At 41.6% G+C, this 16,222-nt stretch overlaps 1 protein-coding gene across 1 annotated transcript in view; it reads right to left on the bottom strand.

Annotated features, from left to right (window-relative positions):
• NSMCE2 (non-SMC element 2, MMS21 homolog (S. cerevisiae)) overlaps positions 1-13,490 on the bottom strand; it is a 131,677-nt gene extending 118,187 nt beyond the window's left edge. Inside the window, exon 1 of the mRNA XM_009997613.1 lies at positions 13,345-13,490. Within this exon, the coding sequence (XP_009995915.1) occupies positions 13,345-13,477 (133 nt within the window). The 5' untranslated portion in view covers positions 13,478-13,490. The remainder of the gene's footprint in view (positions 1-13,344) is intronic.
• Positions 13,491-16,222: the final 2,732 nt, after the last annotated feature.

The raw sequence follows: 16,222 nt of genomic DNA, 5'->3' as shown, positions 1-16,222 counted from the left end.
GGGGGGGGGGGGGGGGGGAAGTGTCCTGTGTCTATTGGTAGGGTATGAAGATGAGTATTTCAGAATGATCATGTCTACATAAGGGCTTCTTTCATGTTTTGACCACACATTGAGAACATGTCAGCACAATGCTTACATTAAACCCAGGCAAATCTTTCCTAATGGAAAGAATCAAGAAAAAAAAATATAATTGCTTTATATTCTTAATATTTCTAAATGCTGCCAGCTCCAGATTATTTCCTACTTTTGTGGGTTTCTCCTCCCTCCATAGTTATTTAGGCACACTATTAGATCATTGAAAGCTAAATACTGATCTACAGAAATTGATAAAAATTTAAGCTTTCAGAGTGGGTTCTTCAAAGCCCACACTACTTTCTATATATACTGTCTGCCTCTACATTCAAACAGGAGTTAGCAGTATTTTCTCCTCACCACGTTTCTGTGGCAGAAATATGAGGAAAAGAAAATGACAGATTAAATATACTACAGAGGATATTTTCATACAGTAAATTATTCAGATAAAGTATTCCTCTCTGGCTTTTGTTCAAAGAGGTTGATTTATCTTTGTGCAAAAGAGCCCACACAAGACCTCTGCAGTACTTCATAGTATTTTGAAGCTGGAACCGACCATTAAGATCATCTATTCTGATCTCATGCATAGTAGAGGCCAAAGAACCTCACCCAGCAATTTCAAGCCTATAACTTAGAGCTGTAAGCTCACTCATTCTCTCAAGGTTAACATCACTGGCATGCAGAGGGTCCACAAAAAGGTCTGTACAGCATTTAAATCTCACTTATGATCTATTTTGAAGACTGCTGAGAATTTATGAGATCTAGGACACTGGGAAATTTATAGTGACTCTGGGTACATGAGGTAACCCACGAGGTGACTACAAACCCCCCTCACTCATAGTGACCTCTGGGGGAGAAAATAACCCACTTCATTAGAAAAGTATAAAAGAAAAAAAGTATAAACACACACATATACATATGTATGTATGTATTTGAAATCAGACACTATGAGAATACCACCTACTGAAACACAGGAAATTAAAATTGTGCAGTATTCATCTGAGCATTCACTAGAGTTCTGACAAAAACCGTGACTGTCCAGAGTACCACCTTCTGTTCACAGGCAAACTGTCAGTACCTTTCTATGAGAATGCACAAGCTGCAGGAAAGCCTCTGCTGCCACCTGATGGATTTCTCTTTCCTTAGAGAAATGTTTAAGTTCAAGAACAAAGATACTTGGAGGCACCCAGCTTATCGCGTACACAAAACGAAAAGCCAGCAGAACACAAGCATTCTGCCTAATAAGCTACTTTCCTCTCCCTGCACTGTGTTCTTTCTACAGTCAAAACTCCAGCTAGAAAATAGTAACAACCCTACTTTTTTTTTTTTTCTTCCCACTTTGTAAGATTACAGACTATGGTCAGGGTGGTTTCTGGATAAATATAAAAGAGCACAGATCTTTCATTACAAGTCATATTTTTCCAGATTTTGAAAAAAAGTACATTTCCAATTTCTCATTTTTCAGGCAGCTCTTTGAAAGGCAGCCTTCAGTACCAACCAGTGTACTCTATTCTGGGCTCATCAGTGCTGGCTATAAATGTTCTAAGCAATTTCTGCACTGCTATTACTGAAGCATAAAGGTAAGACAACAAATTAATCTAGCCCTTTTTTGTCAAAATGTTGGTATTGACTGAACTTCATAATGCACAAAATGTAATTCTTTTGGTCTTCAGAAAAGCATTTCACAGGTATCTGACCAGTCCTTTTTGTTTCAAAAACTAAAAACTAATTAGTGTGACACCATTTACTTGCCTACTTCAAGAAAACATATATATCTTCCTCATTGTTAGTTGAAAAGTTAAATACGTATAAAACAATCCAAGAACCACAACATAATAGGGAACCAGCATTTCTGAGAAAGGGAATCTGAAACCCCCAAATAGAAGTTTACTTTAAACAACAGGAAAAGAACCTTCCCAAGAAGAAAGATGTAATTTTGGTGCCTACACTGAGTCTGTGCACAGCACCAACTAGTACCACAGACACTGGTGTAGCAACAAAGCAGACCAGTTAACAAACAGCCTCTGGCAGATAAATGCCTTGGGTCAGAAAGAAACTTCCTCTGTGTACAGCTTGGTATAGTGAGGGAATTCTTGCAGCTACACAGGAAGCATCTGGCAGAGGCTGACACAGAGGGCTACTGAACTTCATGGATCACTGGTTTCTCTCTGGTTTTGCCAGTACTTTTTCTCATAGGTGGAAAGCATTTTTGTATAGTAAGCATCAGTGAAAAGCCATTTATCTCCAGGATGGACTTTGACATTCTACTCTTTCACTCTCCAACAAGAAAAAGAGAAAAAAAAATTCTGCAACCCTTTACTTTAACCTAAAAAACAGGTAAATTCTGAGAGGCTGAGGCATACTCAGGGATTTCAAATTCAGGTAAGATTGTTCCATCATGTCCCTAAAGAGGTAACGTAGTACTCAATTTTAATGCTATTTCTACACTGCATAAAGAATTGTCTGTTTACTATTAGCTTCCCATGAGCATCTTCACGGATACATGGGCTTACAAGGAAAAACAATTCCTCATGTAGAACACCTACAGAACAGGCCACAGCTTTGTCCATTATGAGGCCACAGTGAGGTGAAGAGTGACCTAACAAGAACACAATTCACATGCAAAGGATGTGCAAGAAAACATCTTGACACTGCTTATCTTCCCTGAACAAGAACAGGATAGCAAATTAAAGTCCTGCTCATTTCCTCAGTCAACAAACTTTCATGCTGCCTCTTACTCAAGCAGATATACCATATCCTATAGTACACTATATATACTACAGACTATTCTCATGACAAGCACCTTATTTTTTTATTATTTTTATGAAGAACAATGATCTCTAACACCATGGCAACTAACAGAGCATCCAAATTTTGAAAGCACAGGTGTCAGCAGGTTCATTTCTGGATCCCATAAGAACCACATCAGGGCCATTTCATGCACAAGAACTTTGCCAATATTAAAACTCAAGTTCTATTATGGTACTGCAGGAATCCTGCATTTGAATTTTCAATGAAAAATAAACTAAAAAAATATATTAAAACAAACCCCAAATAACAAAGGAAACAAATTAAACAAACCATTTTATATTCAAACACAGCTACAGAGTCCATCCTTATACTGGAGTCTGTACCATTCCAAACTGGAGAAGGTTTAGGTCAATGACAGAGAAACTTCCATGGGAAGGTCCCTTCCTCTCAGTGGTGATCTTCAAGTCTGACTGGTTGCTGCTGGTTGCTGCAATGTGTTTAGAAAGCCACTGTATGCAAGAATAATGGATATTCCACAGAAACTCATGAACTGCCTATTAAAATGCTGATGATGATTTCATAAAACTAGGCTGACCACTGTGTCTCTATTTTCTACACTCCCTCCCACGCCAACAAGGGTCAGCAATGTTTACAGTGACTCCTGTTTCACATCATTTTAAGAGAGCAGTGAGAGAAACCAAAGTGCTGTGGGCAATCTCACAGAGCTAAATCCACACTGGAAAAAGATTCTACGTTACCAACTACTGTTTGGCTAGTATTTAACAGGCATCATGACACAAGTGGATCCCAAGCAATCTGGAGACGAGAAAGCAATCAGTAAAGGCAGGACATTGCAGATGGTGATACACAGAGCAGCACACATGATGCAAAGCATGGAGTCAGCTTTGGGGCCAAGGGAACAAGCAGATGGGGTAAGTGGCCAGAATGAAGGTTATGCAACAGGAAATGAACAGACAAGCAGGAAAAGCCAGAGCTGTGAGGGGCTAACTTAATCTGGGGTACCTGCCAAAGAATCGGAACTCTGTGAGACCTATAGGCCTGTCCTGTACATACTGGTCAGCAGAAAAATCCTACCAAGTGTGGTAAAAGAGAGGAGGAATTGTCAAGCAGACCCTGCTATTGCTACAGGAAGATCACTACTATATAATTCAGATGACAAGGAGCCACAGTTGGCAGCTGACCGTGACATTTTTGGGCAAGGTTTTAAGAAAAAGAAAAACAGCTCTTTTTTTTCTCCCTCACATAAAATGAGATTTCAGGAGCTGTAACTGCTTCCCACCCAGGTATTCTACACTCCACGGCCTCTACACTTTACAGTGGGAATGTGATATGTGGTTTGAAGAAAGGCCTAGACATCAAGGAAACATCTTGCTCTCTACTTTAAAACCTGTTCAGCTAATCGGACAAAACTCTATCTGTCAATGCTTTAAAAAGTTTTCAGAAGTGCTATACTAAAAATTCTTATAATTTTGGCTGTAGTTTGCATACACTCTAGCCCTCCCAATTTTTTTCCATTGTACTGGACATTGCCCCCAGCTCCAAACAGCTTTGGCTCCAGCCCACAGACAAAAAGCAATGACCCCTCTGAAGAGCAAGCAACCATGAATTAGTATCCTCTGTTCTGGTATCTACAACTTTCTCTACTTCACAGTCCCATATTCTTGAGAAAGGTGTGCTTCTTTCCCCTAAGGAGTCAGATAAAACTGCTGTGCTCAACAAGGTAACAGAATTCACACCTGGTAACTGAGCAGAGCTGGGAATGGAAGCCTGTCTTGGATATGGCCCATCTATACTGGACCAGCATCTTCATATCATTAACAGCACATCAGTCCACATTCATAGCAGGTTACACTAATAACAAAAACAGAGAACTAGACTTATCTCTCAAGTGTTTCATGTGGGTGTCCAGCTGTGCTTTGTAACTCTATAGAACCACTTTAAGTAAAGGCAGTTCAGCAACAAAGAGAATGTAAAATAGCAGTAGAAACAGGTGTTTCTCAGTGTGCAGTGAAGTCAAAAGGGGGCTTAAAATTAATACTAGGAGCATTACAATTAAGAGACACTGCCAAACAACTACTGACTTAGTGAATTCCATTTTCAAGCACACTACTAAAACTCAAGCAACATATTGAGGCTAAATTTAGGAAGATGCAAATTACAGTAAAACTTAGATGATTTTACTTGTACAATAATTTATTTTAAACAGCATCACCTTCAAATTCACATATGTATTAGGACTCAAATCCAGAAATGGATATAATCATGTGCTTAAGCTTTAAAAAATAAATCAAGTGTGAAAGTTTGTAGGCTACTCAAGAATTTCAACGTATTCTTTCCTTCAGTATTTTGCTAGGTTAGGCCACAGAACACCCCAGTGTTTTGAGAACAGGGTGGACATAGTGAAACCAACTGTGCACAGTCTGTTCTCCTTTTTACATGTTTTTATATAGCAACATTTAAAAATCTTTCTATACCACAAAGCTATTCTTGAAAGAAGAGAAAAATATGACCTCTAGACAATGTCAATATCTAAAAATAATCAGCAGAAAGATGAGATGGGCAGAAAAGTCATCTTTCTTTTTAACTCATTATATAAAATTGTTTTAAATTGGCTGTTTCCCATTTACATTGTTTGGTGAAACTAGTTTTCACCTCTAAATACAGATCCTTAATCCCTTGTAGGATCTTTCAAAATTTTGTCTCCTTGCCAACACATGGTCACAGCACAACACCATGAAGACGCTCAGTGCTAAAAGTCTGTAGATTCTCAAAGAACAGGGAGATCTTAATCAAAACTTTCTTCACAGACATCAACAAAGTTAGTTGAAAAATAAAATGTTTTCAGCATCAGATACATTAGAATTATTCTTCCTCTAGATTTACAGCAATTAGCAGAAACTCTGCCTTATTTTGCTAGAAATCATGCATGTTCATAATAAGCAGTGCCTGACCTGAACATTTAACACTACTAATTGCTTTTCACAAACCTATACAGGACAAAATTGACATAAGTGTATTAGTGGACTAAGCAACAGAATCACTGATGAAATTAAGACTTGGTTAAATGCAATTTTGGCAATGAACCTTACAACAGTATCTCATCCTTACAGCACACTGTGAGCAGTGGATTCCTTGGAAGAAAGAGACTTGGGAATCACTGCGGTAAGAGCTAACTTAAGACTTATCTCCAGTGTGCAGCAGCAGTGAACAAGATGCTAGAAGGCATGTAAGAAAGGGCAGGTAGTACAAAGCTGGGAACAGATCCTGAGTATTTACATCATTAGGGGCCTCACAGACATTGCAGGCTGTTTTAATTCTACTGTGAAATAGTCTCCCGTTGACATCTTCATCTGAGGTCGGTTATTATTTACAATTCCAAGTAAAAAATCCATACTTGATATTATCTCTCACTAGGATTCCCAAATAAAATACATTTCCCAGCATAAAATAAAGCTTAAAGGGATGGAAATAACTTCAAATTTACTGTTGTGGACTGCAAGCAGATGTCAAGAGAACTATAGGATATATAGAGATCAATGTGAATCTGCCTAGAAATGTTGGATATTAAATCTTCTCGTTGTTCAAAAGAAACAGGAAAGCATTGCTTTCATTAGTAGTATTATTTTGCAGAAAATAATAAAACAAACTTATTCAAGGTCATGGAAAATTAGACTGTTACATTCTGTCATACATTTCAAAATATGGGACCATGTGATGAGAGGCATAAGACTTTGGATCGTCAAAGTAATCCGAATTGCAATTTATATTTAGGAAAGTGATTCTCTTCTCTAGACTTCTAGGACCAATATTTATTGCAGAGCTACAATGTTTAATTATCCAGTTGAACTCTTCCTCCCCTTCAATTTCTCTAACAGTTGTTTGTACTCCCCAGAATAGCTGTGTTCAGTGAGATTACTTTATCTTTCCAGAACAGAAAGTCAAAAGCTATAGGAGAAAATACCAAGTTAGTAGGAAGTTCTGAGCAAAAGAACCCCAATCCTGAGAACTGTATCCAAACTAAAAGGCTTTGTTGTTATTGCCAGAATGTAATGGTCTCGTGTAAGTTAACTATGAAGAGCAAAAGTGTTCATTTTTCAGAACTAATAGATGTCCACAGGGCTCTTAAGACAGAATGAATTGAACAACAGCAGTACAGCAATGAACAGTAGGCATGGTAATCAATGGTAGCATCAGTACGAGCACTGGCTTGCAGCCATGTCACCTTTACCCAGAAACAGACATATTCTATTTAAGCAGGACTAAAGTGAGTCAGTACGTAGACAGCTGGTTCCTAGAAGCACTTACAGTGTAGAGAGAAAGGACAGTCTCAATTGAACAGGAGGCACTGTTCATATGAAATTACTGCTTAAGTGAAAACCCAGCGTTTGATTTATTTCTGAAACTTTCAAACATCACGTCAAAATACAGGTGTGAAAGATCTATTGTGATATATTCGTGAGTAAGCAATTTCATCTGATGTCCAACTCAAAAATCTTAATCTTCTCTAATAAAGGTTTCTCAGTTGTTTCAGTCAGTTGGAGGAAATTTTAATTTAGCCTTTTGGATTATGATACATTTACAATGTTTCTATATTGCACCTATTACTCACCCAAGAGATTTTAATTTCATTAGTGGTGAAGTGAGCAATCCCTGTTACCATTACTTACCTCCCAGAGAGCTGAGAGGCTTAGCCAGTGTTTGCAAAGCACCTCAGATGTCTGAAGAAAAGCTAGTATAGGTTAGGAGCTTACTGTAAATCTTGGAATATCCTGAGCCAATTCCTGCCCACAAGTCTGGCGCCTCTATCTGCAGCCCTCTCGTTTCATTTATTCCCTCTTTATACTATGTAACACTACTACCATCTATCTAAAAAGCTTAAATTCAAAATCATTCTCAGAGGATTTTACAGCTTCCATAGCCACTGTAAGAGTTCTTTGTTCTCTGAATAGTTTAACTGAAGAGGACTTGAGGCTACTCAAGGATCATGGTCAGATCAACAGACAGGTAAAGAGGCCACTTTCTTTCAATTCTGACATGTAAATGGAAGAACTGTGTACTTCCTATCTTCTTCTGCCCCCTAGTGAGCTTTGATTTTCACTTCACCTGAACAATCGTGGCTGCTTTATAAATTACATAGAATCATAGAACTATTCAGGTTGGAAAAGACCCTTGGGATCACCGAGTCCAACCACCATCCCTACTCTACAAAGTTCTCACCTAAACCATATGCACCAACACCACATCCAAATGCCCCTCAAACACATCCAGGGAAGATACTTGCATGCAAAAGTGCTGAAACACCACAGTTTTATTTATACATCCCTTAGACGTGTTCTTTGTATCATTCTCCACTGAACTCATCAGAAAGGGAGGAGCCTTTTCCAAGCCCTACAGCACTAACAGGCAGGAAGGGATTTTTACCAAACCACGAAACACCCACAAAGTGGACATACCATAAAACCCCTTATCAAAGAAACTGAAATTGTCAAAACTTAAATTTGTTTATTTATATTTCTCTGCTTTACTGGAGCTCTGAAGTTAAGAAAATACACACAGGTTCTCTAACAAATCACTGTTCACTGTGGAAGAAAGGAAGAAAAAAAAAGAAAAAAAGGAATAAAAATAAAAGAAAAAAAATGAAAAAAAATACTATGGTGTTGCTGCTTAGAAACCATCTCAAATACAACTCCAGAGCAAACCCACTACCCTACGTAAGAAAGTAGGGAGAAATTATCTAGTTTGATCTTTGGATCTAACTTAGTATCAGGTACATTTACAGGAAATCCCTCCATGATACTGCATTAAACAGTGGCCAGTTCAGCAAACACTACCATGTACTGTTTGATAAATATTAAATATTTATTGGAACAGGCTGCCCAGAGAGGTTGTCTCCTTCCCTGGAGACATTCAAAGCCTGTCTGGAAGCAATCCTGTGCCACTTGCTTTAACAGGGAGGATGGACTATATCACAGAATCACAGAATCATGAGCGTTGGAAAAGACCTTCCACACCATCAAGTCACCCTTACACACCCCTACCCACTAAACCATCTCTTGACACCCCACGTCTACCCGTTTTTTTAACACCTCCAGGGACGGTGCCTCCACCAACTCCCTGAGCAGCCTGTTCCAATGCCTCACTACCCTTTCTGGGAAGAAATTTTTCCTCATATCCAATCTGAACCTCCCCTAGTGCAACTTGATCCCATTTCCTCTTGTCCTATAGCTGGTCACCAGGAAGAAGAGGCCAACACCCACCTCACCACAACCTCCTTTCAGGTAGCTGTAGAGAGCAATGGGGTTTCCCCTCAGCCTCCTCTTTTCCAGGCTGAACAGGCCCAGCTCCCTCAGCCTCTCCTTATATGACCTGTTCTCCAGACCCCTAATCAGCTTAGTTGCCTTTCCCTGCACCCTCTCCAGCACCTCAATGTCCTTCCTATCCTGCAATGCCCAAAACTGCGCACAGTGATCGAGGTACGTCCTCACCAAGGGCAAGTAGAGGGGTAGGATCACCTCCCTGGTCCTGCTGGTCACACAGATCCTGAAGCAAGTTAGGATGCTGTTGGCCTTCTTGGCCACCTGGGCACACTGCTGGCTCATGTTCAGCTGCTGGCAATCAGCACCCGCAGGTCCCTCTCTGCTTGGCAGCTCTCCAGCCACTCCTCCCCAAGCCTGTAGTTCTGCCAGGGGTCTTTGTGGCCAAAGTGCAGGACCCAACATTTGGCCTTACTGAAATTCATGCTATTCACCTTGGCCCAACAGTCAAGCCTGTCTAGATTCCTCTGCAGAGCCTCCCTACCCTCAAGCAGATCGACACTCCCACCCAAGCAAACTTACTGAGGGTGCACTCTATCCCTTCATGCAAGTCATCAATAAAGATGTTAAACAGGACCAGTGCCAGCACTGAGTCCTGGGGAACACCACTCATGACCAGCCCCAATTGGATTTAACTCCACTGAACGCAACTCATTGGACCCAGCCATCCAACCAGTTTTTTATCCAGCAAAATGTATGCACATCCAAGCCATGAGCAGCCAGCTTCTCTAAGAGAATGCTGTGGGAAATCTTGTAATGGCCTTGCTGAAGTCAAGGTAGACAACATCCACAGACTTCCAACTCCTAGCATTCTGTGAAATACACTTACCAGTAAATGTTTTCAGGATTGAGCTTGTGGAAAATAGCAATTAAGAGAGGAAATAGACATCACTTACCCTGCCTTCTCAGCTAATTAACCCCAGCTGTAAATGTAACTTCTCCTGTGTACTTGCTATGAAACTTTTTGGTACTATTCCCAAAAAAACCCAGCATTGTCCAATATGAAAATCAAAAGCAACAAAATACATTCACAGATATAGTGCTTTGAAAATAAAAAGTTACAACAGAATTATTTGCCTCAACAAAGCCTGGCAATGAAACCTGTCAAAAGCTGTACAAAGCTGTACGAATTTTTTAAAGGAAATTGAAACCAATTGCAAATGGGACAGGAAAAGGAATGCAGCAATATATTATCTAATGCTGGCTCAAAATTAAATTAATATTTTGCCTCAGAAAATAAAGGCTAAGTAGGACAGATGACTAACAATTCGAGAAGTGAAATCACCACATATCTTTTGGATGTAGAATCACAGAATCACACAGAATCACCAAAGCTGGAAAAGACTTTTAAGATCATCAAGTCCAGCCTATGATCTAACAGCATCACATCAGCCAGACCATGCCAATAAGTGCTACATCCAGCCTTGAACACATCTAGGGACAGTGCCTCTACCACTTCCCTAGGAAGTCCATTCCAATGTCTAATCACCCTCTCTGTGAGGAATCACAGCATGGTTTATGTTTGAAAGAAACTTACAGATCATCTAATCCTAACACTCTGCATGGGAAGGGACACCTACCACTAGGTCAGGTTGCTCAGAGCCCCATTCAACCTGGTCTGTAAGAGCTGAGCAGTCAAGTATGGGGAGAGAGCAGTGGATGTTACCTACCTTGACTTCAGCAAGACTTTTGACACTGTCTCCCATAACATTCTCATTAGGAAACCCAGGAAGTGTAGACTAGATGAGTGGACAGTGAGGTGGACTGAGAACTGGCTGTGTGACAGAACTCAGAGGATAGAGAATAATGGAGAAGGTTGGGTTGGAAGCCTATAACCAGCAGTGTCCCCCCCAGGGGTCAACACTCGGTTTTGTTCAATATATTCATCAATGACCTGGACAAGGGGACAGAGCGTGTCCTCAGCAAGTTTGCTGATGATACCAAACATGGTTGAGTGGCTGACACTCCAGAGGGCTGTGCTGCCATTCAGTGAGACTAGGACAGGCTGGAGAGTTGGGCAGAGAGAAACCTCATGAGGCTCACCAAGGGTAAGTGTAGGGTCCCACACTTGGGGAGGAAGAACCCCAAGCATAAATATATTTGTTAGGGGTGGACCTGCTGGAAAGTAGTTCTGAGGAGAAGGATCTGGGAGTGTTGGTAGATAGTAAATTACCCATGAGCCAGCAATGTGCCCTTGTGGCCAAGAAGGCCAATGGAATCCTGGGATGCATAAGGAATAGTGTGGCCAGTAGGTCGACAGAGGTTATTCTCCCCTCTACTCTGTGCTGGTGAGGCCACGTCTGGAATACTGTGTCCAGTTCTGGGCTCCACAGTTTAAGAGGGATAGGGAACTACTAGAGAGAGTCCGGTGGAGGGCAACAAAGATGACTGGGAGATTGGAGCATCTCTCTTATGAGGAAAAGCTAAGAGAGATGGGTCTCTCTAGCCTGGATAAGAGAAGGCTGAGTGAAGACTTTATTAATGCCTGTAGTTATCTAAACGGTGGGTGCAAGGAGGATAGAGCCAGACTTTTCAGCACTTCTAGTGACAGGAGGAGGGGCAACAGGCACAAGCTGGAAAACAGGAATTTCCATTTAAATATGAGAAAAACTTATTTACAGTGAGGCTGACAGAGCACTGGAACAGGCTGCCCAAGGAGGTTGTGGAGTTTCCTTCACTGGAGATACTAAAAACCCACCTGGATGAAGTCCTGAGTAATGTGCTCTAGGGGCTCCTGGCTTAGCAGGGGAGCTGGACTAGGTGATCTCTAGAGGTCCCCTTCAACTCTGACAATTCTGTGATTCTGTGACAGATCAGATGATGCAAATTCTAAAACACTGAAAATATTTTGTTCAGCAAAGTGTGTCACAACACAGAAACCCAGTATCTTTCTTAACGGCATTGTATAAGGAACAGAACTTGAAGTCCAAGTGGAGTAGTCAGGGGACTATTATCTTTTCACTGAATTTATCGTTTAAGATAACTGAGTGATTGGAATGAAAACACTGGTCGAGCCAGAAGAGGTACAGTTCCTATAATGAAGAAAGATATTGAAATTAAGTCAAACTACATCGGCCTAGGACTTATCAGGTCTACCTCATTACCTCATCAGGTAGTGAGGTGGATCATGAACTGTTTGAAAGGAGGAAGTCAGAGAGCTGTGGTCAATGGGACAGAATCTAGTTGGAGGTCTGTGACTAGTGGAGTCCCTCAGGGCTCAGTACCGGGGCCAGTACTGTTAAATGTGCCCTCAGCAAGTTTGCTGATGACACTAAACTGGGAGGAGTGGCTGACACACCAGAAGGCTGTGCTGCCATTCAGCGAGACCTGGACAGGCTGGAGAGGTGGGGAGGGAGAAACTTGATGAAATTCAACAAGGAAAAGTGTAGAGTCTTGCATCTGGAGAAGAACAACCCCATGGACCAGTACAGGCTGGGGGCTGACCTGCTGGAGAGTAGGGTAGGAGAAAGGGACCTGGGGGTCCTGGTGGACAGGAGGATGACCATGAGCCAGCAATGTGCCTTTGTAGCCAAGAAGGCCAATGGCATCCTGGGGTGCATTAGAAAGGGTGTGGTTAGTAGGTCAAGGGAGGTTCTCATCCCCCTCTATTCTGCCTTGGTGAGGCCACATCTGGAATATTGTGTCCAGTTCTGGGCCCCTCAGTTCAAGAAGGACAGGGAACTGCTTGAAAGAGTCCAGTACAGAGCCACAAAGATGATGAAGGGAGTGGAACATCTCCCTTATGAGGAAAGGCTGAGGGAGCTAGGTCTCTTTAGCTTGGAAAAGAGGAGATTGAGGGGCGACCTCATCAATGTTTACAAATATGTTAAGGGTGAGTGCCTGGAAGACAGAGCCAGGCTTTTTTCAGTGATGTCCAGTGAAAGGACAAGGGGCAGTGGGTGCAAACTGGAACAGAGGAGGTTCCATGTAAATATCAGAAAAAAACTTTCCTGTGAGAGTGACAGAGCCCTGGAACAGGCTTCCCAGAGAGGTTGTGGAGTCTCCTTCGCTGGAGACATTCAAACCCACCTGGACATGTTCCTGTGTGATGTGCTCTGGGTGATCCTGCTCTGGCAGGGGGGTTGGATTAGATGATCTTTTGAGGTCCCTTCCAACCCCTAAGATTCTGTGATTCTGTGATTTGTCTGTCAGATTCAGGATGCAGTGAAAGAGAGAATATACTTACTGAAACTTTCCACAAGGTCAAAGGCAATGTGAGTAGCAATATCCATTCCAGTATTTATGTAAGACTGGCAGTTTTTCAAAGATGAAAGAGAGGACTCCACAGCATTGAATGAGATTCTTGCACCACCTGGCATCTTGAAATCGTTACTCTAGAAATAACAGATACAGTATTTTAATGCAGTTTAAATCCAAAGAATCTGGGAGAAAAAAACAGAAGTACTGATAACTACCTGTAAAGCACTGTCAATAGAACCACTGACACATCAGTGAGCAGGGATGAAATCCTAACTCCCAAGATGTCAATAATTTCAGTGGAACTGCAATTCACCAGAGCTTTTCAATTCACCTTCTATTGAATATTAAGAAAAACTACACCACAAAAAACAACTTCCAGTTTTCATCTGCTCATTCCTATTCTAAACCACAAGGAGGTTCGGACTCTATGATCATGCTCACTCCATTCAGATTCAAAAAAGCCCTGATGCTCAAAAACTTGCCTGTGTTTTTAGACATATTATCCATTAGGCTAGAAAGAAATGTGACTTCTCACACCCAATTCAGCCTTGGCAATTACAGGCCTGTTTAAAGAGTTGGTCCTTGGAAACAATAATCTAGCCAAAGGCCACTCTTCTAAGAATGTACTTAGCAGTAAAGCATCTAGCACCACTATTAAATACAAGCTCACCTTACAAAGGCTCCCCCCAAAGATGCTACAAACTTTCAGAGCCCATAATCCATTAGCACAGAATAGTGTCACACAGGAGTTGGGTTTACCTTCTTTACCACTGTTTTCCTTTCCAATACAGTCCCACAACCTACAGCCTCGAGGGGATGAACAGCTTCTCCTCTGTCATTAATACAACCTTCAAGTGGGTTTGTTTATGCTGTGCCTACCCACACTGTTCACATCCATTGGTCCTTTCCCAAAAATTCCAACTTTTGCTCTTACTTTTTCATGCTTTTCTATAATCTGCAAGACAACATGCAGCTATTATAAGAAACATGAACATGGTGGGCAGAGTTTTGTACTTTGAGTTGCAAGAGACAAGAAAAATTCTGCTCTACTTAAGAGACGCGGTTTACAAAAATGTAAGTCTTGGGTTGACAGAAATGTTGTTGTTCATGTAAAGAATAGCTGGTATGTTCAAGGACTACAACTGCGATCTCATCAGCAGAGGGAGAGAACAGAACCCACAACTAAATTCAGGACAGACCAGAAGTTTTATCAGAATTCTATATGAAATACCAAGTTGATGAGTTGTTTTATTAACAGTAGCCTTTGACAGGCTATAATCCAACAGCAATCTGGAAAACATCTAAACTAAAAGGACAAAGCTGTGCCCAAGTTTCATACCTAAGGCTGTGCTTGGCCAGTTGAGATTTTATTTTGTGACACTGCAAGTGTTTACAACAGCATTTCAACAGCAGTGGTGGCTCAAGTTCATCACAACTTAACTTCTGAATTACATACAAACTGCTTTCCTCTCTATCCCCTCTTAAAGGTACTTCTTGCACAGAGGAAGCAGCAGGCTTCAGCAACAGCTCCAGTTATGCCAGCTCATGCTCTCACCACCAAGACAGCGATTGCTTTCTTTAGAGACCTCCAGAGGCTTTCAAACTGACAACAGAAGACAAGACGTTCCTGACAGAACTCCATGAAAGTGAAGGAAAAGGATGCTCTAAAAGACTTAATAACAAATATTTTCAGCTGTTACATTATTTAACTTTTTCTTTTTAAACACCTGTTTGCCATGTTGGTAGGTTTGCATAGAATCTCTGTAATCCAAATATACACTAATTAATAGTCACATAAGATCATGTCAGCAGCTTTGTCCTTCTGGACCCATTTTGTGTATCAGAAGTTAACAGTGAGAACCTAATTCCCTTCCTGAATTCAGCAAACCTCACTCACTGGCAAAGCCTGCTACTCTTTTGGAAATTTCACAGAGACACTCTGTGAAAGGCAGGAATTTGAAGCTTTGTCCTTCTGGACCCATTTTGTGTATCAGAAGTTAACAGTGAGAACCTAATTCCCTTCCTGAATTCAGCAAACCTCACTCACTGGCAAAGCCTGCTACTCTTTTGGAAATTTCACAGAGACACTCTGTGAAAGGCAGGAATTTGAAAAAAAAAACCCACCAACAACAGTAAAAAGTTTAAAAGCCTTCTTCAATCTCTTGACATTTGTAGAAACACTGAGTAAACTACACAGGGACAGAAGTTCCTGTTTATAATATTAAATCACATCATTGCACTGGTAGTTTCATCTTTATTTCTCTTTTGGAAAGTAATTTAAGTACTTTTGGAAAATTTTCCTTTTTTTAAAAAAATAACATTACTTTTCTTGGAAATGGCTTATGATCCCAAGTAAAGATTTCGCTCTGGAACTGTTTAAGTGAGTTCTTCGACTACAGTTTGCAGTTGTCCATCCTGCCTTCAGAGGAACAGTCACGTTCCTCACGGGAATGCGTTTCCCAGCAGTGCTTCCAAGGCACTCTGTACAGATCTAAGGAAATGACCTTCTTTATCTGCATTTCACCATTCCAAACCATGAAGCAGAGGTAAGAAAAAGTGACTCCTGTAACTCTGTGGCAGACCAGTGCTCGCTGCCCGCCCGCACCTGCCCCAGGACGCCTGGTGAGCACAGGGAGAGACGTTACTTCCCCGGCACGAAGACACGGGGAAGAGCCCCCCGAGCAGGAACCGCGGCTCCCCAGCCCCTCTGTTCTCCCCGGCAAGCCAGGGCACCGGCCCGGCCCGCCCTGCTCCCTGCCAGTCACGCACGGCGGGAAACAGCCCCGCATCCCTCCCCGCTCCCCCGGCCGGGATCACGCAGCTCCCGCCCCACCTGAGGGGACGGAGCCGGCCAAGCGGATGGA

The sequence above is a fragment of the Chaetura pelagica genome, unplaced genomic scaffold, assembly GCF_000747805.2.
Source record: "Chaetura pelagica isolate M959 unplaced genomic scaffold, ChaPel_1.0 scaffold1, whole genome shotgun sequence".
Classification (NCBI taxonomy): Eukaryota; Metazoa; Chordata; class Aves; order Apodiformes; family Apodidae; genus Chaetura; species Chaetura pelagica.
Note: the sequence above shows the minus strand (reverse complement) of the source record. Positions and strands in the feature narration are given on the sequence as shown.